At 37.6% G+C, this 24429-nt stretch overlaps 1 protein-coding gene across 3 annotated transcripts in view; it reads left to right on the forward strand.

Moving 5' to 3' along the window:
• NSUN6 (NOP2/Sun RNA methyltransferase 6) overlaps positions 1 to 24429 on the forward strand; it is a 52921-nt gene that overhangs the window by 19266 nt on the left and 9226 nt on the right. For all 3 annotated transcript variants that reach the window (XM_021696730.2, XM_044914988.1, XM_044914989.1), the window contains 3 exons: positions 7214 to 7295; positions 8743 to 8862; positions 14121 to 14265. In XM_021696730.2, coding sequence (XP_021552405.1) covers positions 7214 to 7295; positions 8743 to 8862; positions 14121 to 14265 — 347 coding nt within the window. The remainder of the gene's footprint in view (positions 1 to 7213; positions 7296 to 8742; positions 8863 to 14120; positions 14266 to 24429) is intronic.

Genomic DNA, 24429 nt, shown 5'->3' on the forward strand with positions numbered 1-24429 from the left:
CTCTCTCTCTCTCTCTCTCTCTCTCTCTCTCTCTCTCTCTCTCTCTCTCTTTCTCTGTGTGTGTGTGTGTGTGTGTACACTGCATTTTCTTAATCCATTCATTTATCATAAGTGGACAGTTTTCTTCCTGTGATGGATTTCTACTTATAATTGATTTCTAGTTTCATACTGTTGTGATAGGAAGAAAAGCTTGATATGATTTCAGTCTTGTTAAATTTATTGAGATTTCTTTTGTGGCCTAACATGATCTATCCAGGAAAATGTTAAAGGTACATTTGAGAAGAATGTGTAGTCTGCTGTTTGGGGATGGAATATTCTGTATGTATCAAGTCCATGTGGTTTGATGTGGTGTTTGCTCTTATTACATTATTTTCTGTCTGGATGATCTATCCACTGATGTAAATATGGTTTTAAAGTCCCCTGCTATTGTTACTATTATAATGATTCTCTTTATGATTATTTAATATCCTTCTTTGCCTCTTATTACAGCCTTTGTTTTAAAGTCTGTTTTGTGTCCTACATGTATTGGTACCCCTGCTTTCTTTTTGTTTTCATTTGCATGGAATATTTTTTTATAGCCCTGTGCTTTCAGTCTGTATTTGTCTTTGGGTCTGAAGTGAATCTCTTGTAGTCAGCTTATAGATGGCTCTTGTTTTTTATCCATTCATTCATGCTGTGTGTTTTGCTTGGATTGTTTAGTCCACTTTCATTTAAAGTAATTATTGATATATGTGTACTTATTGCCGTTTTGATATTTGTTTTCTGATTGTTTTTGTAATTCTTTGTTCTTCTCTTGGGATTTGATTATTTCAGTGTTAGGCTTGGATTACTTCCTCTTTACTTTTTCTGTATCTATTACAGGTTTTTGGTTTGTGGTAACCATGAGATTTGTCTATAATAACCTATGTATGTAACAGTCTATTTCAAGTTGGTGGTTGCTTAAATTCCAAACATTCCAAAACATTTCTCTCTTCCCTGCAGCATTTTATGTTTATGCCATCATATTTTACATCTTTTTGTCTTATGTATTCCTTAACTATTATATAGTTGATTTTACTACTTTTATCTTTTAACCTTCAGACTAGCTTTGTAAGTGGTTGATCCCTACCTTTACTATATATTTGCCTTTACTAGTGAGATTTTTTTCTTTCATATATTTTACTTCTTATTATGGCCTTTTCCTTTTTGCTAATAGAAGTCTGTTTAATACTATAAAACTAGTTCAGGGGTGATGAACTCCTTTAACTTTTGCTTCTCTGGGAAGCTCTTTATCTTCCCCTTCAGTTGTGAATGATAACCTTGCTGATTATTCTTGATTGTAAGCAGTATGAATGTATTGTGTCACTCATTCTCTTCTGGCCTGCAAACTTTATGCTGAGAAATCAGCTGATAGCCTTATGGGGATTCCCTTATATGTAACTAATTTTTTTTCTGCTGCTTTTAAGAGTCTGTCTTTGTTTTTTAATTTTTGACATTTTAGTTATGATGTATCTTGGTGTGGATCCCTTTGGGTTCATTGTTTTGGGGATTCTTTTTCCTAGATCTGGATGTCTGCTTCCTTTGCCAAATGAGGGAAGTTTTCATCTATTATTTCTCAAATAAATTTTCTGCCACTTTCTCTCTCTCTCTCCTCCTTTGGGGACTCCTATAAAGGGAATGTTAGTGCACCTGTTAGCTCACAGGTCCCTTAAACTATCCTCATTTTTAAAATTCCTTTTTCTTTTTGTTGTTCAGTTTGGGTGATTTTTACTTCCTTGTTTTCCAGATCACTGCTCTTTTCTTCTGTGTTACTAATCTGCTGTTTATTCCCTATAGTGTATTTTTATTTCTGTTATTCTTCAGCTCTGATTGGAACTTTTATTTATTTTCTTTTTGTTGAAGTTCTCACTGTGTTTATCCATTTTTGTCTCGAGTTTGATGAGCAGTTTTATGGCAATTACTTTGGACTTTTTATTGGATAAATTGTTTATTTCCATTTTGTTAAGTTCTTTTTCTGATGTTTTGTGTTATTTTGTTTGGAACATATTCTTCTGTCTCCTCATTATGCCTAACTGTGTTTGTTTCTGTGTATTAGGTAGTTCATCTACATCTGGTGTTGAAGGAGTGGCCTTATGTAAGAGATGTCCTAAAGGGCACAGTAGTGCAATTCTCTTACCCTGGTACCCAGACACAGGTGCTTCAGGAATGTTCCCTGAGTGGGCTTTGTGCGTCTTCCTCTTGTGGCAGCCCCTTGGACAGCTGCAGGTGCCCTCTTGGGTGAGGCTGGCTTCCCTCCCCTGCCTGGTTAGCTGGCAGCCTATTCCTGATGGCTACAGGTGTGCTGTAGGTGGAGTCCTATAGACTGCAAGGCTCTGCTGAGGGGCAGGGCTGTATGGGGCTCTCAGTGGCATGTGCACCCTGGCATTTACATTCTAGAGAGAGGATGTCAAAATGGTGTCTATCAGCTCCAGCATCAGCAGGGCAGAACAAGATAGCAAAAATGGCTGTCACCAGTGTCTTACTTCTCAGGGAGATTCGAGGCACACCCCCCCCCACCCAATCCTCTTCAGCAAGTGCTCCAAGATTAGTAAGTAGGCCTACTTTACCTGTGGTCTTTGTGCTTTTTTATTTGGCTTTTGATCTTTTTGATACGGTTTTTGATCTGATTTGGAACCATTTGTACTGGTTTCTGGGTTGAGTTTGTGTGCAAGCCCTTTATGAATGGGGTTTCCTTCCTTTACAGTTTTGTAGTTTTCCTGGACATACTCCCTATTGGTTTTTAAGGCCAGATGTTTGGGAAGCTCATCTCTTCATGAATTATCTAAGGGTTGGGTTGTTGGATGTGGAGTTTGAAACTCTCCTCAGGGAGATAACATTCCTTTGAGGTCTGTTCTGACCATGGAATGTTGCTCCAGGGGCTTGGTTTTTTCCTTAGCAAGACTGTATCCTTGCCTCTTCCACTCATCTTGATGCTGTCCCTTGTTGTGGGGCTCTGTTCATCCAGTTTCTAGGTCCGTTCAGTTTGTTGTGTTTGTGGGAAGAGGTGAGCTCAGGATCTTATTATTCTGCCATCTTGAACCCTCTTCCACTCCTCATTCTGTTATATTATTCAATGTCGTAGTTCCAGTAACTTTGCTGACAGACTTTTCTGAGTAATGTTTGTTGGTAGGAGTAGCAGGCAGCCATCTTTCAAAAAACTGTAGTTTTTTTTAAAACTCAACTTTTAAACTCAGCATTCAGTTATGCTGTTAGAATTTCTTTCTCTGCCTATGTGAGGAAAAGCATGCTTCCATAACAAAGAAATGCTACACATATATCATGTTTCTTATTATAAAATTAGAACTATGTCTGCCAGTGGTACTTTGTTATTCAACTAGTAAATTTGCACCCTTTGCTTTCTTGAATTACAGTGGACTTCAGTCATAGACTTCATAGAGGTAGATTAATTTACTAACAACCTGTTTATCATATGAGATCTGGTTCTTTGTGTTACTATATGGAAATACATATTAAAAAAAGTTTTATTTTTTACTTTTTAAAAGATTTTATTTATTTGACAGAGAGCTTGGGGAACAGAAGGCAGAGGGAGAGGGAGAAGCAGACTCCCCGCTGAGAAGGGAGCCTGACGCGGGGCTCTATCCCAGGACCCTGGTATCATGACTTGAGCCAAAGGCAGATGCTTGACTAAGCCACCCAGGCACCCCACAAAAACAATTTTAAGATTTTATTTATTTATTTGACAGAGAGAGACACAGTGAGAGAGGGAACACAAGCAGGGGGAGTGGGAGAGGGAGAAGCAGGCCTCCCGCAGAGCAGGGAGCCCGATGTGGGACTCGATCCCAGGACCCCGGGATCACGACCTGAGCTGAAGGCAGTCGCTTAACCAACTGAGCCACCCAGGCGCCCACAAAAACAATTTTAAAAGAAACATGTAGGGGCATCCTGGGAAGCTCGTCCTGGGATCGAGCCCTGCAGTGGGCTCCCTGCTCAGCAGGGAGTCTGCTTCTCCCTCTCCCTCTACCTCTCCCCCTGCTTATATTCTCTCTCAAATAAATAAAAATATAATCTTTTTAAAAAATAAAAAAAATAAAAAATTTGCCCAATTTCCAAAAAAAAAAAAAGGTAGTCAAGGGAAAAAAAAGAAACGTAATCCCATTCTGGAACAATAATTGGTTTAAATTATTCTTTGTCGAGTTGTTTTAAGTTAAATACTGCAAAGATGGACAACTTGTGCTCGTGGTCAGAAGGAGACAAAGAAATAGCAGAACTTGAAGCACTAGGTAGGAACTGGATTAGAGAGGCAGGAATATAAATGTTAACGTTTGAGTATTTTTCAGAGGACTAGTGTTGTGCAAGTCAGAAAGTCATTTAAATTATGAAAGAGTGAGCAGGTCATGGAATTCAAGGTGTCCAATAATGGGTCCAGACTGGGCAGGGGCTGAGGTGTTGATCAAGGTCAGTGCGCCAGTTGTCTCAACAAATGACTGACTTTTGAGTGTGAGGCTTTGACTTTTCAGAAGGTTCCTTTGTATTTTTTCTGGTCAGGGGCAGGTACTATGTAGGAAATGGTTAGATTTGATTCTGGCTGGAGCAAGGACCAAAGACCAACTGATTAACTCTGATTTAACTCTGATTAAAAGTACAGATTCAGACATGTCAGGTGGTAAAGAAGCAAGTGAGGATAAAAGGGATGGGAAGAGGGAGAAAGGAGTTAACGTTTATTGTATGACAAAGGCTGTTAGAACCGACTGGACATCACAGTCATTACCACTGTAGTTGTAGTCCATGAGTATCTACAGAAATTATTTCACTCTAAAAAGCAGCGTAAACTTACCCTTTTGTGGCATAATAATGATTTGGTCTTTGGGTTCTTGGCACACAGCTCCCCAAATCCTTGGAATCTCTGCAGAGATGAGTGTCTTTTGTATGCTAATGAGATGACTGGTAGCTGGGGGTCCCTAGATAGCTTCTGGAAGGCACTTGACGGAGGAACCAACCTTGTAGTTAGAAGGTTGGAACTTGTGGCTCTACCCCCGGACCTCCAGGGAGGGGAGAGGGCCTAGAAATTCAGTTCATATCCAGTGGTCAGTGATTGAATCAATCAATCATAAAGACTCCTAAATGATGGGGTTCAGGTTGGTGAACACATCTAGGTGTGGGGAAGGTGGTGAACCATACACCTCTCCCTTACCTTCTCCTGTGTATCTCTCCTTCAGCCATTTCTAAGTTGTATCCTCCATAGTAAACCGGTGCTAGTAAGTGTTGTTCTGAGTTGTGTGAGTTGTTCTAGGGAATTTTCAAACCTGAGGAGGGCAGTGTGGAAACCCCCAAATTCACAGCCCGTTGATGAGAAGTACAGACGGCAACCCGGATGTGCAGCTGGTGTCTGGAGCGACACCGGTCTTTTTTTTTTTTAAGATTTTATTTATTTATTTGACAGAGAGAGACACAGCGGGAGAGGGAACACAAGCAGGGGGAGTGGGAGAGGGAGAAGCAGGCTTCCCGTGGAGCAGGACCCTGGGATCGTGACCTGAGCCGAAGGCAGATGCTTAGCGACTGAGCCATCCAGGCGCCCCAGGAGCAACACCAGTCTTGTTGGATCCAACCGTTGAGCCCGTGGCGCCTCACAATAACCCCTGGCAGGTCGTGCCAGGACTGGTGCAAGAAAAAATGCCACACATTTGGTGTCAGGAGTGTTGTGAGTAAAGTGAGCCCACCTACCTACCTGAAGCTCAGTGCACACCATCCACATAGGTGCTTCCCTACCAACATTGGTTCAGAAGCTCTGAACTTGTCTAGTGTACTGGACCTGAGGGGTGTGTTCTTGTTCTCCCTGCTTAGACTGTATTCCTTGCTTGTACTCCTGTACCTGGTTTAAATCCAGATTCTTAATCTTGCATTTATTATTAGAGTGCACTTTTTCTGTGCCCCTCTAATCCCTCGAACATGGTGTTGATTTCCCTTTTTTCTTGCTCTTTGTGGTGTGGTCTGATACACCAGGCCATGTTTGGCTTTCTCCAACAGTATTTGTATGCTTTCTCTTGCCTCTGATGGTCACTGACAGCCTCTCTCAGATGGCGATGTTTGTTCTAATGAAATATCGTCCACCATGTTCTCCTGGGTCCTGGACATTCCTGCTCTGATCAGTTCCACTGCCGCTTATAACATGGGATAAAGGTAGAAAAGCTCATCTTGAGGATTATGTCAGTAGTGGGCAGTTATTCTCTAAAGAGATGAGAGAGTTGTGTGGCATATTTGTGGTTGCTTAGCATCAGCATGATTCTTAAGTATATTTTTATTTTTCATACAAGTACCTAGCACAGTGCCTTGCAAACTGAAGCATTCAGAAAATCCCACCAGAAGGATTAGAATGAATCAACAAATAAAGACGCATTTGTTAGTCAGAGAAAGACAAATACCGTATGATCTCATATGTGGAATTTAAGAAACAAAACAAATGGACAAAGGAAAAAAAGACAAACCAAAAAACAGACTCTTAACTATAGAGAGCACACAGATGGTTCCCAGAGGGGAGGTGGGTAGGGGATGGGTGAAATAGGTGAAGGGGATTAAGAGTACACTTACCCTGGGGTACCTGTGTGGTGCGGTCTGTTAAGTATCTGACTCTTGGTTTCAGCTCAGGTCGTGATCTCAGGGTCATGAGATTGAGCCCCATGTCAGGCTCTGCACTCAGTGCTGAGTCTGCAACTCTCTCCCTTTCCCTCAGCCCCATCCTCTCTCGTGCATGCTCGCTCGCTCTCTAAAATAAATCTTTAAACAAAAAAAAGAGTACACTTACTTGATGAGCACTGAGTAACATAGAAATGTTGAACCAGGATATTGTACAACTGAAACTAATATACTGGCATTAAAAATAAATAAGAACTGGCATTAAAAATAAGAACAAACGCATTATGTTAACATAAATAGCATTTTTAATTAAGTGGCTATGTTAAAAAAAAAAAAAAGACTCATGTTCTTTGCCTTTTTAGTTTGTTCAAATCTCTGAAGAAACTCCTTTGTGCCTAAATGAAAAATTTATCCTTTTTAGTTTTCCTGATGGCCTTCTACTGCAAGGACTAAGTCATAGACAATTCACAGGAATATCCTAAGTATTGTGGTATTGAGTAAAAAAGGTTATATTTGTTGTGCTATGTGGGTATGCCCCTGGAAATTGAGTTTGTATGGACTGTGGAATTTATACAGACTAATACTAGATTTTTCTGCTTTTCAGAGGTATAGGCATAAGAATGACAGAACCAATATATCTCAGCCCCTCATTTGACAATGTACTGCCCAGCTACTTATTTTTACAGGCAAGTATTTGTCAGAGTAAAATATTTAAAGACATTGAAACATAACTTTGGTAAGTTATTTCAAATCTAAGGTTTTTTTCTATTACCATATTTTTTGTGGTTTATTTTTTCTCATCTACCTTTGGTTAAGCAGTAAAAAAAAAAACAAAACAAAAAACAGACCCCCGAAACCAAAAACACTTTGTATATACTCTCTTCTTTTTCTCAACTGATTTTATTTTATTTTTTTAATTAATTAATTTTTTTATTTTTTAAAGATTTTATTTATTTGACAGAGACAGCGAGAGAGGGAACACAAGCAGGGGGTGGGAGAGAGAGAGGCAGGTTTCCCGCTGAGCAGGGAGCCCGATGTGGGGCTCCATCCCAGGACCCTGGGATCATGACCTGAGCCGAAGGCAGATGCTTAATGACTGAGCCACCCAGGCTCCCCTCTCAACTGATTTTAAACTTTTTAAAAAACCCTGTGTTGCCCAAAAGTGTGTTAATTGCTTATTAGCCTCTACTGTTTTTTTTTCTTGGAAAGTAATTTAGAAAATACATTACTTTAAAAAAATGCATTACTGAGGCATCTGGGCAGCTCAGTCAGTTAAGCATCTTCTATGGCTCAGGTCATGATCCCAGGGTTCTGCATTAGGCGCCCTGCTCAGTGGGGAATCTGCTGCTACCTCTCCCTCTCCCCACTCCTTGTGTGCGCGCTCTCTCTCTCAAATAAATACATTCTTTTAAAAAAATGCATTACTGTCTTTAAAAAAATAAAAATAAAATAAAATAATGCATTACTTTGAGATATTATTCTATTTTATTTAAGGCAAACTTATCCTAGAGTAGCAGTCCTTGTATGATCAAAACCAATAATGAATTAACGGTATAATATAACTTGTTGCCATATAGCTTATTGCTGTAGATACATGAGTTGTCCAATCTCATATTTCTGGGTGCCAATCAGAAATAGATTGGTTTACATTTTACTTTTCTCCTACAGAAATGTGGTAGTGGCGGGGAGATAGGAACCCAGACGTCTTTGAGTGGCATTAGCAGCATAAAACTAGAATTCTTAAGTGGGCGTTAGATGGTGAAGCACCCAAAATTCCAAAATTTTGTACATTTTCTTAGAAAAAGATCCAGAGCTTTGTTATATTTCTGAAAGGGCTTTGGCCTTCAAAATATTGAGAGCCACTGAATTGAGGGAAAAAATGTGCTTTTTTAGTTAAATTGATAGGGGAAATGCATCATGCATGTGCATGTGTGTGTCTCGTGTGTGAATGTCCAATGAGATCATAGGATACTCTAGGAAACTGTGAATTTCCTGACACTATGTTTACAGAAAACCTATTCTTGGCAGAGGATGCTATACTGGATTACCTCCAAAGATTTCTTTATGTTCTCTGATTCTGAACTTTAAAAGGATTTAGAATCACTGATAATTGATTTTTTTTTTCCTTTATAGAATTTGCCATCTGCTGTAGTAACTCATGTTCTGGATCCTCAACCCGGAGAGAAGATTCTAGATTTGTGTGCAGCACCTGGAGGCAAAACAACACACATTGCAGCATTAATGCATGATCAGGTGAGACTGTCTTCACAGCAAAAACTGCTCAAAACATGTTGAAGGTGGAACTACACATAACTTATGAAACATGTAGACATTCATAATCTGAATGATTTCAGATTCAGCCAAAGTAAAGACTGTTCAGTGATGGCATTCATCACGTGTTGAGTTCAGGTTATCATTTGTGAAGACTATCTGAAGATCTTGAATCCCAGATTTACTAATACATTTGTAGAGTAGAAGTCTTCATAAAATTACGTTTAACTGCAACATTTAAGAGATTTTTTTATGTTCTTAATTATAAGACTTGACACTTTCTAAACTACCAAATTCTGCCGTTAAAACTTGATTTGACAGCACATTACTGAAGTATCAATATATACACTAATATATATATATGTACATTATGATATGTACACATCAAATACATTTTCTTGAGATCCATAAAAACCTTATGATCTGGTTTAATTATAGAGCCTGTTGCATTGTTATAAAATATAGTAAATCTTAAATAACTTTATTTCAGATTTTACTGCTTTTTCCCCACATGTATGTATATGACAATATGTTTTCTTTCATTATGGGTTAGTCTGTGTTCAAAACTCAGTGTGACCTTGTAACCGTTCTGTGCTGGACGTAAGATTCTTCAGCTCAAGAAGGATAGGGCCAGTTGATGCTTTCTTCTTGTTGCAAATTCCATAAAATTACATGGTTCCTGAAATGCTTAGACACACTAGTATCTTCACCTACTTTGATCTGGAGGCAGATTTTAATTGGTTGGTTGATTAAACAGACAGTTAGTACTTACATATGCCAAATACTGGAGAGGCAGCAACAAACCACTGGGACCAAAAATGTCTTTATTGTGTAGCTTCCCTTCTAGTTAAGAGGAGACAGATAATAAATTAAATGAATTCAAGTTATGGCATGTAGGAGTGTGGTAAGGGCGGTGGTGAGCAAGAGAGGAAGGGGAGGGGCATCGGGAGTATTGAGGGGAGTGAGTATGCAGTTTTTAGGAGGGTAGTGAGAAATGCACCCTGTAAAGGTGGTTTTTGAGGAAAGACTTGGAGGTGATGAGCAATATGGAGGTCTGTGGAATGCATATTTTAGCTAGAGAAAAAGCAAGTGTGGGTGGTCTGAGGCTGGAGGGCATCTGATCTGTTTGAGGAATCTCTGCAGTTTGCTGAGAGAAACGAAGTGAGGAGGAAAAGAGACCAGAGAGAGGGAGGTCCCAGGGGTGGATGTGTGGGTCGAGCTGTTGGCAGGGTCTGACAGGACATTAGTTATGCTCGAGTGATGGGAAGTCACAGAAGAGTGACATAAGCCTCTTTACTATTTCAAGTATCCTTTTGGCTGTTGCCTTGAAAACAGGCTGGAAGAGGGCAAGGGTGACTGGTTTGGAGACAGTTATTCAGGGAAGCATCGTGGAGGTGGCAAGAAGTTCTGGAGATGTGTTTAAGGTGGAGTTGTAAGGAGTTGCTGATGCACTGGATGTGGGTTATGGAAATGTGAGGGTAATCAAGGATGACTCCTACAGATTTTGGGTGAGGGTGACTATGGGAGGAGCAAGTTCTGCAGGGAAAAGTCAGAAAGTTAGTTTTGGAGATATTAAACTGAAATGTCTATTAGACTTGCAAGGGATGACGTTGAGCAGGCAATTAGATATTTGAGCCTGGAGTTCAGGACAGAGGTATAGCCTGGAAATAAAAATATAGATTGGAAATGTAAATACATATAAAATAGAAATTTGCAAGTCATCAGCATATAGATAATACATAAAGCCATAAAACTGATGTGGGTGGCAGTAGAGAGTAGAAGAGGCCAGAAGACTGAGCCGCACGGGTACTGTGTGCCAACATTCAGAGGTTGGGGAAGGGAGAAGGAATGCAATGATGTCAGAGGAAAACCAGAAGAGTAGTAGGACACCCTGGAAACAATGTGAAGAAAGGGATTGAAAGACAGTGGAGAGATCGCTGTGTCAGATGTTGCTGCTGGGCCACATAAAGTGAGGACTGAGAACTTCCAGTGGACCTAGCACCAGGTCAGTGATGGGCAACCTTACCATGAGCAGTTTTGGTGAGTGGAAATGCTTGCTTGGATTGAGAATGAGGGGAATCCAAGAAAGTGAATCAAGAGCACTCCTTTGGTGGTGGTGGTGGGGAGTTATTTGTACAGGAATACAGTGAAATGGGGCAGTAGTTGGAAGTGAACTCAGGGAGTACTTTATTTTACGATGAGAGAAATGATCATGGTTGTATGCTAATGAGAGATCCATTAAAAGGGGAAATTGCTAGCAGTATCTTTGAGGAGGTGAGGTGCGATACATTTTGATGCACAAGTGGCTTTAGATGGTAGCATACAACAGTTTATCCATGGAAATCGGAGGGTCGGCGGAGTACACGGGTGCAGATATTGGTGGGCCGGTCAATGTGGTAAGAGACGGGAAGGTCTCTTTTGGTTGTTTGAGTTTTCTCAGTGAAATATGAAGCAAGGTCATCAGATGAGAATGGGGATGGGGAAGGAGGTGGTAAGAGCTAGGAGGTATGAAATGTTAATCTAGGAAAATGGAAGTGAGAATGGGCTGTGGACACATCCTAGCAATTCCAGTTTGCACTATGGGCTCCGTGAATACAATGGTCATGAATGTAAGATTTGTTGGGATAGTGATGGGCTTTTTTTAGCTGCCTGGATGTAGATGTGAAGTTGGTGAAGAATTGGATTTAACCACAGCAGCATTTTTGTCATGCTTATATCTAAGACACAGAAGCATGTGTATAAGAGAGTAATGTGATACAACATGGAATCTAAACTGGGTAAAGAGCATAGCAAGGACAGTAAAAGACTGAGGGCAGTAGATCCATTCATATTTTTCTAAGTTAGCTCAGATTTATACAGTGGTAGGAATTCTTAGGCACCTAGGAAACTCTTTGGCAGTTTTTTTTCATGGTACTCATTTATAAATAAGGAAAAATTGCCTACCTGAAGTGTAAGACTTTCTGGTATAGAAATATACTTCTGCGAGGCTTAGCAGAGCCCTTCTGCTCTGATTCACTTGATAGATGTAGTATCTGTGTGCCCACTCCCCAAAGTGCCAGATGTTGGACTTTACCAGATGATCATTTTTGATCTATATTTAAGTGATTAAGTCAAGTGATTTACAAGCAGTCTTGCACAGAAAATAATAGGAACATTTACTGTGTCAAGATGAAATTGTAACTTTTTCCTTTCATTAGTGCAAATCATTTTATCCAAAGACTTCTGATAAAAATTCACATTACTGGGGCACCTGGGTGACTCGGTTGGTTAAGCGACTGCCTTCATCTCGGGTCATGATCCTGGAGTCCCGGGATCGAGTTCCGCATCGGGCCCCCTGCTCAGCAGGGAGTCTGCTTCTCCCTCTGACTCTCACTCCTCTCATTCTCTCTGTCATTCTCTCTCCCTCAAATTTAAAAAAAAATTTAAAAATTCACATTACTTGCATATTAGTATTTGATACTATTACAATTTCTGAAACATTCACTATGTCACAAGCAGGGAGATAACGCACACACACATACATATATATGTAAATAAATAAATAAATTTATATTTTCAATAAATATATGGAAGGGTTAAAACCTATCTCTGCACTGTATGTAAATCTACATACACTATATATACGCACTGTATATATGTTCTGTGTGTATATATATGCACTCTATATATGTGCCCTACACACACACACACACACACACAGACGTATAACCTCAGTGAGTGGCCTTAAAGTAATGAAGGAAGTAATGAAGGAAGGAAAAGATATTTGTTGTTTGAAGTTTTGGGGTATTAATACTCTTGGTTCATTAGAGGAGATGTACTTTCCTGTTTATTTATATTCTTCTTTGTCCCAAAGGAATTGAAGGTGGTAACAGTAAAAACCTTAAGGAAAAATGCATTAAATACCACCAGTGCATAAAACACAGAACATGAAATAGAAGGATTCATTTTAGGGAGGAGGATTCATTTATTCATTAAACTGAATCAGTTTTCAGTTTACTTGAAATCCTTAACTGTAAAGATGATGATATGCTTTGAAGAAGTGATAACAATCTGCCCTTAATTTATGGTATATGATATTTATTGTGTTTGCTTAGAAGTATTTATCCACGGATATTTTATTCTCTCTAGTAAGTCTTTCCAAAAAGAGTCTGGATATTTTAGATGTGTCCATGTTGTGTTTGGTTTCATAGTGCTGTGTGAAATGACCACAGAAAGTGTAGCAGCATTGTAATTGATGCATTTGTCATACAAGGATGGTGTATATAAAAGAAACAAAAGCAAGAAAAGACACTGAAGAGTTAATCTCGCCATCTCTGCAATATCATTTCATAGTATATTTAAAAAATTATATGAATGTCACAACACATTTGTAAAAGAGTGGCCTCATCTTTGTTGACTTTAACTTAACCAAAGAGTTGCCATAGAAATTATTTTTGAACTACTTTTTAACCGTCCAGAGCATTTTGCTGTGATATACAGGTCAGTATTTTTATGTTGTAATTGTTAGAATTGAATTTTGTTTACATGTACAACTTAGAAAATATTGAGATGAGGATTGATTTTACAAGTAACATTCATCTGTATTCCAAAGCACTAGAAAAACAGGTATCTCAGAACATTAGTTCATATTCTCCAGATGTGAACAAAGCGTATCACATTGGTGATTTTTTTTTAATATTTACCTCCAATAGATATTTTCAAGTTAAGTTCTTAGATGGCAAACACTATTTATATAGGTTTTGAGTTTTGTTAATTAAAAATAGCTGTGCACTATAAGAAAATTAACCTGGCAAGAATGTGCTTTCCTATTTTGTATTTATTTTTAAGTTTTTATTTAAATTCCAGTTAACATCCAGTGTAATATCACTACAGTTCAGTGATTCAGCACTTCCATACATCACCAGGTGCCCATCACAAGAGCCCTCCTTAACTAACCCCATCACCTATTTCACCCACACCCCCCCACCACCCACCTGCCCTCTGGTAACCAGCAGTTTGTTCTCTATAGTTAAGAGTGTTTCTTGGTTTGTCTCTAAGAATGGGTTTTTTTTAAAAGGATAAGACTTAAGTGTATTAATGTAAATTTGATACACATTTGTTTAAAGAATTCAGCTTTAAAACTAGGCGTGGGAGGATAGTAGGGAAGACCATAATTTTTCATCACTTTTCCTCGTTATTAATAGTTTTTATGACTGCCTTGGTTTTACACTTTATTTTTATGTGTTTTGTTTGTTCTTTAGGGAGAAGTAATAGCACTGGATAAAATATCCAACAAAGTAGAAAAAATTAAACAGAACGCTTTATTGTTAGGACTGAATTCCATCAAGGCATTTTGCTTTGATGGAACAAAGGCTCTTAAACTCAATACAGTTAAGGATGCTGAAGGTAAGTTAAATTTTATCTTTACAGGCTTCTGTAATTGGCTTTGGATTTTGCTGTCATTGTTCTAGCCCTAAAATATCCATAAAACCTTGAAACTGGCATGGATCTAAGATATTTTGCCATAATAGATAACATTTTGCTTTTCATCTTATCCCAGAACATATATACAGTGCCTATATATAATGTATGTCAGATTTTATTTTTTTTTAAGATTTTATTTATTTATCTGATAGAGACACAGTGAGAGAGGGAACACAAGCAGGGGGAGTGGGAGAGGGAGAAGCAGGCTTCCCACCAAGCAAGGAGCCTGATGCAGGGCTCCATCTATGTCAGATTTTAATAATATAAAATCAAACCCCAAGACTTGGTCAAACTCTTTGGTCTTACTGTATTTGTCTTAATTTCATATTAAATCTCAAAAGGCTAATTAGCCCTTCAAGTTTGTGATTCTTGAGCTATTTTGTTGTCTTCATGTTTTCTTGGGAGAATGGGGCTATGGAGCTGGGAAGGGAGGAAAAACTGCCACATATCTTGTTTTGGACTAAAATGTTGCATTTATTAAGTCCCTTTATTGCTCTCTTTCTTTGTTTAGACTTGATTTCATGAAATACTCAAGAAATTTGCATATTGTAATGAACCAATTGGTGTTAGTTTTCCCAAAATGTTTATTGATTAAAGATGCTACTTTATTAAAGCTGAGGACATGGTTTTGACTCCTCACACCTTACAGACCATCTAGTTTTCCCATATATAAGCTCTTGACTTATGTACTGACTACTATCACTACTAGACAGTGGACGGGTCAATATAATTCATTACTGTCACTTTACTGAAATTGTTGGTAGTTCACCAAGTTTACATATCACTGAATAAAGTGATCATCCTCAAAAGCATAATAGACTGAGATTGGGGTAAGAACAATCAAGATGTAGGGTAGCCATCTTAGAGGTTGGTCTTCAGTGCTATAGAGAGACATTCATTAATTGACTTGGGATAGTCCACTGATTTTTCACTCATCCACATCACTTTATTAGCTGATGGTCATAGGTTGTCATCTTTAGCTCTTTTTTTTTTTTTTTTTATCAAGACTATTTCATCACAGATACTCTATGATAGTTTGATTTGGGGTGTTAAACCTAGAATGTCTGGCAATAGACCCAATCTGTTTGATGGAAAATGTATCAGCAGTAATATGAACATCACCATATCTTTGGGACTCCTGGAAAGTGAGAAGTTATTTTGTGACACCTGCCTAATGTGTAATAAACCTCATGGGAATAAACAAACAAATGAAACACGCGTAAAGCTTCCTAGAAAAACGAATTATTCTGAAGAGCAAGGTCTGGACTATTATTTATCTTCTTACAGAGGTGGGAATAGGTTAGATGTAATTGTCTGATTACAAGAGAACAGCATTTCATGGTCAGTTGATTGTTAACCCAGAAGAGTTAGCCAGGAGTTGGCAGGAGATTTATAATAGCGCATTGGCTAGTAGGCTATATCCGAGAGACCCAAAATACAGTGGCTTAGAAAAGATAGAAGCATTTTTTTGTTTCTTTGTTTTTTGTGTTTTATTTTGGTCTCACCTAACGGAAATGGGTGTCTGATGCTGGTAGTTTAATATCTGGGTCCAAGACAGATGTTCCAGTTCTTTCAAGGGGAGGGGAAAGGGCATCAGAATCCTTGGGAATGCACATGCCACTGACCAGGTTAGTCATTTGATCAATTTAGCTGCAAGGGGACTGGAAAATGTAGTCATTAGCTGTGTAGTCATGTGCCCAGTTCAAAACATAACTTTAGAAAAAGAGGTTAATGGGTATTGAAGAACAACTAGCAGTCTGACAAAGGCTTTGTATCACTGAAAGTGATGATGATGATCGTTAAAATTTATAAGATATTTAAAATTTTTATTTTAGAGTAGTTGATGTGTTACTAGTTTCAAGTGTACAACGTAACAATTCTACAGTTCTATAAATTACTCGGTGCTCACCACAATTAAGTCACCTTCTGTCACCATAAAATGTTACTATATTATTGACTATATGCCCTACGCTGTGTTTTGTCTTTTTTTTTTTTTTAATCTCTGTGACTTATTTATTTTATAGCTAGAAGTTTGTACCTCCTAATTTCCTTCACTTATTTTGCCCATCCCCTCACCCACCTCCCCTCTGGCAACCACCAGTTTTTTGTCTGTATTTATGAGTCTGTTTCGGTTTGTTTGTTCATTTGTTTTGACATTTGGAGTCCACATATAAGTGAAATTCTATGGTATTTGTCTTTCTCTCTCTGACTTATTTTACTTAGCCATCAAACCCTCTAGGTCCATCCATGTTGTCATGGATGGCAAGATGCCATTCATTTTTATGGCTGACTGATATGTGTGTGTGTGTGTGTGTGTGTGTGTGTACACACCACCTCTTTATCTCATCTATCAGTAGACACTTGGGAATGCTTCAGTATATTGGCTACAGTAAAGGGGTGCCTGGCTGGTTCAGGCAGTAGAGCATGCAACTCTTGATCTCGGGGTTCTAAGTTTGACCTTCACATTGGGGATGGAGATTACTTAAAAAAAAAAATTGCCTACTGTAAATAATGCTGCAATAAACGTAGGGGTGCATATATCTTTTTGAATTGATGTTTTTATTTTCTTTGGGTGATTAGTAGTAGAATTACCGGATCATATGGTGTTTCTATTTAATTTTTTGAGGAATCTCCGTACTGTTTTCCATAGGGGTTGCACCAATTTACATTCCCACCAAGAGTGCACAAGATTTCTCTTTTCTCCACATCCTTGCAACATTTGTTATTTCTTAATCTTGTTGATTACTAGCATTCTCACTGGTGTGAGGTGACATCTTATTGTGGTTTTGATTTGCATTTCCCTGATGATTAGTGATGTTGAGCATCTTTTCGTGTGTCTCTTGGCTATCTGTATGTCTTCTTTGGAAGAATGTCTTCTCAGGTCCTCCAGCCATTTTTAATCAGATTATTTGGGGTTTTTTTGGTGCTGAGTTGTATAAGTTCTATATGTATTTTGAATATTAACCCCTTACAGATACATCATTTGCAGAAATCTTCTTTCATTCAGTAGGGTTGCATTTTCATTTTGTTGATGGTTTCCTTCACTGTGCATAAGCTTTTTATTTTGATTTAGTTCCAGGAGTTTATTTTTGCTTCTGTTTCCCTTTACTGAAGAGACGTATCCATAAATATGTTGCTAAGGCTGATGTCAAAGAGATTACTGCCTGTGTTTTCTTTTAGGAATTTTATGGTTTCAGGTTTCATATTTAGGACTTTGATCCATTTGGGGTTATTTTTATGTATGGTGTGAGAAAGTGGTCCAGTTTTATTCTTTGGCGTGTAACTACCCAGTTTTCCCAGCACCATTTATTGAAGAGACTATCTTTTCCCCATTGTATATACTTGCCTCCTTTTTCATAGATTAATTGAATGTAAAAGCATGGCTTTATTTCCAAGCAGTCTATCCTATTCCATTGATCTGTTTTTTCACCAGTACCATATTCTATAAGTTACAATAGCTTTATAGTATATCTTGAAATCTGGGATTGTTCAGCTTTGTTCTTCTTTTTCAAGATTGCTTTGACTATTTGGGGTCTTTTGTAGTTTCGTATAAATTTTAGTACTATTCTAATTCTGTGAAAAGCACTGTTGTTGTTTGGTAGTGATTGCATTAAATCTTTAAATTGCTTTGGGTAGTATGGGCATTTTAACGATATTCTTCTGTCCATAAGCATGGTATATTTTTCCATATGTTTGTATTGTCTTCAGTTTCTTTCTTAATTTCTTAAAATTTTCAGAGTATAGTTCTTCCGCCCCTTGGTTAAATTTATTCCTAGGTATTTTTTCTTTTTGGTACATTGGTAAATGGTATTTTCTTAATTTCTCTTCTACTTCATTATTAGTGTACAGAAACACAACAGATTTCTGTACATTAATTTTACATTTTGTAACTTTACTGAATTCATTTATTTTAATAGTTTTTTTTTTTTTATGGTCTTTAGGGTTTTCTATATATAGTATCATGTCATCTCTACAGAGTAACAGTTTTATTTCCTCCTTACCAATTTGGATGCCTTTTATTTCTTGTCTGATTGCTGTGGCTAGGACTTCCAGTACTGTGTCGAATAAAAGTGATGAGAGTGAACATCCTTATCTTATTCCTGATCTTAGAGGAAAAGCTTTCAGTTTTTCACTATTGAGTATGATATTTGGTGTGCATTGTTTCATATATGGCCTTTATTATGTTGAGGTATGTTTCCCCTCAACCCGCTTTGTTGAGAGTTTTTATCATGAATGAATATTGCAGTTTGTCACATGGTTTTTCTGTATCTATTGAGATGATAAGATGGTTTTCATCCTTCTTGTTAATGTGATGTATCACACATCCTTGCATCCCTGGAATAAATTCCACTTGATCGTGGTGAATGATCCTTTTCACATATTACTGAATTTGGTTTGTTAATGTTTTGTTGGGGATTTTTGCATCTGTCTATCAGGGATATTGGCCTGCAGTTTTCTTTTTCTGTAGTGTCTTTGTCTGGTTTTGGTAGCAGGCTAATGCTGGCCTCTTAAAATGAATTTGGAAGTTTTACTTCCTCCTCTATTTTTTGAAATAGTTTGAGAAGAATAGGTATTAACTCTTCTTTCAGTATTTGGTAGAATTCACCTTTGAAGCCATCTGGCCCTGGACTTTTGTTTTTTTGGGAGTTTTTTGATTACTGATTTAATTTCATTACTAGTAATAAGTCTGTTCACATTTTCTGTTTCTTCGGATTCAGTTTTGGAAGATTGTATGTTTCTAGGAATTTGTTTCTTTTAGGTTGTCCAATTTGTTTGCATATAATTTTTTATAATCCTTTATATTCTGTGGAGTTGGTTATTTCCACTCTTTCATTTCTGATTTTATTATTTGAGTTCTCTTATTTGAGTTCTCTTTTGATGAGTCTGGCTACAGGTTTATCAATTCTGTTCATCCTTTCAAAGAACTAGCTCTTGGTTTCATTGATCTTTTCTGTTTTTGTTTTTTTTTAGTCTCAATTTATTTCTGCTCTAATCTTTTTATTTACTTCCTTCTACTAACTTTGGGCTTTGTTCTTTTTTCTTGTTCCTTTAGGTGTAAGGTCAGATTGACATTTTTCTTATTTCTTTTTTTTTTAAAGATTTTTTATTTATTTATTTGAGACAGAGAGAATGAGAGACAGAGAGCATGAGAGGGAGGAGGGTCAGAGGGAGAAGCAGACTCCCTGCCGAGCAGGGAGCCCGATGCGGGACTCGATCCCGGGACTCCAGGATCATGACCTGAGCCGAAGGCAGTCGCTTAACCAACTGAGCCACCCAGGCGCCCCATTTTTCTTATTTCTTGAGATAGGTCTGTATCACTGTAAACTTCTGTCTTAGAACTTCTTTTGCTGTCTTCCCAAAATTTTGGACTGCTGTGTTTCCATTTTCATTTGTCTTCAGGTATTATTTGATTTCCTCTATGATTTCATCATCGACCCATTGTTGTTTAGTAGCATGTTGTATAGCCACCATGTGTTTGTGTTTTTTTCCAGTTTTTTTTTTCCTTTTAATATATTTCTAGTTTCACCTTGTGATGGTTGGGAAAGATGCTTGATATGATTTTGGTGTTCTTAAATTTATTGAGACTTATTTTGTGGCCTTAAGTGTGATCTGTCTTGGAGCATGTGCCATGTGCACTGGAAAAAGAATGTGTGTTTTGCTCATTTTGGATGGAATGTTCTGTATCTTTCAGGTCTATTTGGTCTATGTGTCATTCAGAGCCACTGTTTCCTTGTTGTTTTTCTGTCTGGATGATCTATCAGTTGATGTAATTGGGTTATTAAAGTCCACTACTATTATTGTATATTACTACATTACTGTCATATTGTCCTTTTATGTCTGTTAATTGCTTTATGTATTTAGCTGCTCCTATTTTGGGTGGATGGATATTTGCAATTGTTATATCCTCTCATTGGATTGATCCCTTTATTTTTATGTAATGCCTGTATTTGTCTCTTATTAGAGCTTTGTTTTAAAGTCTATTTTGTTTAATATAAGTGTTTCTACCTGGCTTTTTTTTTTCCTTCTGTTTGCATGGAATATCTTTTTCCATCCCTTCATTTTCAGTCTCTATGTGTCTTTAGGTCTGAAGTGAGTCTCCTATAGACAGCATATAGATGGGTCTTGGTTTTTTATTCACTCAGTCACCTGTGTCTTTTAATTGGAGCATTTATTTAAACTTAAAGTAATTATTGGGACACCTATGTGCTCAATTGGTTAAGTGTCTGCCTTCAGCTCAGGTCATGATCCCAGGGTCCTGGGATCGAGCCCTGTGAGGGGCTCCCTACTCAGTGGGAAGTCTCCTTCTCCCTCTCCCGCTCCCCCTGGTCATGCTCTCTCTTTTTCAAATAAATAAATAAATAAGATCTTTAAAAAAACTTGAGGTAATTATTGATAGATACGTACTTATTGCCATTTTGTTAATTGCTTTCTGTTTATTTTTGTAGTTCATCTCTGTTTCTTCTTTCCTTGCTCTCTTCCCTTGTGGTTTAGTGGGGGTTTTTTAGTGTTATGCTTGGATTCTTTTCTCTTTATTTTTTGTGTATCTGTTACAGGTCTTTTATTTGTGGTTATCATGGTGTTCATTTATAACATCCTTTTGTGTATGTATATGAGGTCATAGTTTACATCTTTTTATTTTGTGTATTCCTTAATTTTTGTAGATATACTTGATTTCACAACCTTAGTGTTTTAACCTCCATACTGGTTTTTGAGAGATTAATCTACTGTGTTCACTGTGTGTTTGCTTTTACCAGTGAAGTTTTTTTCTTTCATAATTTTCTTCTAGTTACAGTCTTTTCTTTCCTCTTAAAGAATTCCCTTTAACAGTTCTCATAAGGCTGGTTTAGTGGGGATAAACTCCTTTAACTTTTGTTTGTCCAGGAAACTCTATTTCTCCTTCAAGATAGCCTTGCTGGGTAGAGTATTCTTGGTTGTAGGTGTTACCTTTCAGCACTTTGAATGTTTCATGCCACTTTCTTCTAGCCTACAGAGTTTCTATTGAAAAATCAACTAATAGGGGCGCCTGGGTGGCTCAGTTTGTTAAGCCACTGCCTTCAGCTCAGGTCATGATTCCAGAGTCCTGGGATCGAGCCCCGCATCGGGCTCCTTGCTCTGCGGGGAGCCTGCTTCTCCCTCTCCCTCTGCCTGCCGCTCCCCCTGCTTGTGATCTCTCTCTCTCTCACTCTCTCTCTCTCTTTGTCAAATAAATAAATAAAAATCTTAAAAAAAAAAAAAAAAAAGAAAAATCAACTGATAGCCTAATTGTCAGAGCTCCCAGTGTTAGGCTCTGCTGATTTTCAAAGCCAGGTATCATGAGGACTCATCTTTCCAGTGTAAATCTCCAGGGCTGGGGTTGCCAGCTTTGGGGTCTGATCCCCTCCTTCATGTTTGTGATGTTCCTTCCTTTTGTGGTTAGTCACATTGGGGGTTTGGTTATTGACCTTGTCTCCACCCCCTTACCTTTTTTGATGTGGCCTTCTCTTTATGACTAGCTGTGGAAGATCTGTTCTGACAGTCTTCAGACTTTCAGAATTAGTTGTAGTAGATGTGGTTGTTGGTTTAGTGTGTCTGTGGGATGAGGTGAGCTCAAGATCCTCCTACTCTGCCATTTACCCCCAGATTTTCTAAATTTATTCCTTTTTGTTAATAAAATTCTTTTCTTTTTAAGTTGAAAGAGTTTGAAATCCTCCGAGTGGATAAGTGAGGTGTGTAGCATAAAGTCGCAAAGAGTTGATTCAGTGACTCAGTCACCATGCACTAAGGTCAAGTTCCTAGGTAGTTTTGATTTTTAAACAGTTTGTTCGGGGTACAGACTGCTGTTGTAACAAATCATCCCATCACTCAGTGGCTTAAAACAACAATAACTTTATTATTATTTCTCACAATTTTAGGGATCAACTGGGAACCCAAGTGGTTCTCACTTTCAGTGTTTTAATGCAACAGCAGTCATGTGGTACTTGAGGGAAGGGTCACCTCAGAAGCTTTGTCTACCACATACCTATTTGAAGGTTAATGGTGGCTCTCAAGTGGCACCTACCATGGCCTCTCCGTGCACTGGACTTTCTCAGACCATGTTATTTGGGTTCTGAAAACAAGTGTCCCAAGAGTCCCAGGCAGAAGCTGTATCACCTTTTATGACCTCGTCCAAAAGTCATGTAGCATCAAGTCTGCTGTTGTCCAGAATAAAGGAGAAGGAACATTAGACCCCATCTCCTGTGGGAGAAGAGTCAATGTCAAATTGAAGGGCATGTGGGATGGGAGGTATTGTCATAGCCATCTTTGGAAAATATAATTTTTTTTTCAGTTTTAAATTATTTGTATGCTTAGCTATAAATTTTTAATTTATATGCACAATAGATTGTTAGCTGGACACAGAAAGAATAAATACTGGCTTGGAAAATGAAAGAGCACAAAAACAGTAATTCTGCCAATTTACTTCAGGGTGATTTTCACCTGTTCTGTAAATTGAATTAATATGATTAAAAGTTTTACATAACATAGCAAGGTGATTGTAATACCAAAAAAAAAAAAAACTAAAAAGAGAAAATACTCAGTTTGAACTCTTTAAGAAGTATATTCAGTTTGGCTTTCATTTATTAGGAATAAAGATTATCCACACCTTTAATGTTATAGTTACTTGTAAGGACTGGCCTGAATCTTATCTTTTCCCTCATAAATACAATTTATAAAAAGAAACCAGTTGTTTTTTAATATATAAGGTAAGTACTAAAAATCATTCCGGAAAGCAGTTTTTCTTCTTGATGCCAAAGGAAACATTTATGTCATATTAGAGATTTTTTGAAAGATTACTCTTTTTTCTTACCTAATTTTAAATTAATCCACCTGTATTATTTGTTAAATAATAATATTTAATATTTAATAAAAAAATGGTTTTTCTTCATATGGGATGAATAGTAAAGATTGCTTTAGAATGAAAATTTGTAATCTTTAATAATCTGACCTCACTTTTTTTTAACAGCTTTGTTGTGTATCAGTATATACTTCATGTACCATACAATTCACACATTTAAAGTTTACGGTTCACTAAGTTTTTTTATTCAGAGTTCCGCAGCCATCATCACAATCTAATTTTTGAACAATTTCATTACCCTGAAAAGAAACCTCATACCCATTAACATTCAACTCCCTTTTCCTTTACACTCCACCCCCCAGGCTTAGTCAACTCTTAATCTACATTCTGTCTCTGTAGATTGGCCTGTTCTGGATATTTCATATAAATGAAATCATACAGTATGTGGGCTTTTGTGACTGGTTTCATTTACTGTATTGTTTTTATGGTTTATCCATGTTGTGGTATGTCTCTACTTCATTCCTTTTAATGGATGAACAATATTCCACTGCACAGGTAATTATCCGGTCATCATTTGGTAGACATTTGGGTTGTTTACCCTTTTTTGGCTGTTATGAATAATGTTGCTGTGAACATTTGTGTACACATTTGTGTGGACATAGGTTTCATTTCTCTTGAGCATATACCTGCAAGTGGCATTTCTGGATCATACGGGAAGTTGACATTTAACTTTCTGCAGAACTGCCAGTCTGTTTTTCAAAGCAGCTGGATCATTTTGCATTTTCAGCTGCAGTATATGAAGGTTTCAGTTTCTTCACATCCTCACCAGCATCTGTCCCTTTGATTATAGCCTCTTGGTAGATGTGGAATACTATCTCCTGGTTTTGATATGTGTTTCTCTGTTGCAGGTTTCCCTGATGGCTAACATGTTGAGCATGTTTTCATGTGCTCGTTGGACATGTTATATCTCCTTGTCTAGTTGGATCCTTTGCCCATTTTTAAAATGGGTTGTCTTTTTATGTTTTGAGTTTTGAGAATTCTTTATATATTCCAGATAAAAGTCTTCTATTAGACATAGGATTTATAAATATTTTCTCCCATTCTGTGAGTTGTCCATTCACTTTCTTGATGTTCTCTGAAGCTCAAAAGTTTTTAATTTTTTGTCCACTTTACCTATCTTTTCTTTTGTTATTTGTGTTTTGGTATCTGTAAGAATTTTATAATTTTAGTTCTTACATCTAGATCTAGAATCCGTTGTGAAATAATTTTTGTTT

The sequence above is a fragment of the Neomonachus schauinslandi genome, chromosome 5 (genome assembly GCF_002201575.2).
Source record: "Neomonachus schauinslandi chromosome 5, ASM220157v2, whole genome shotgun sequence".
Taxonomy (NCBI): Eukaryota; Metazoa; Chordata; class Mammalia; order Carnivora; family Phocidae; genus Neomonachus; species Neomonachus schauinslandi.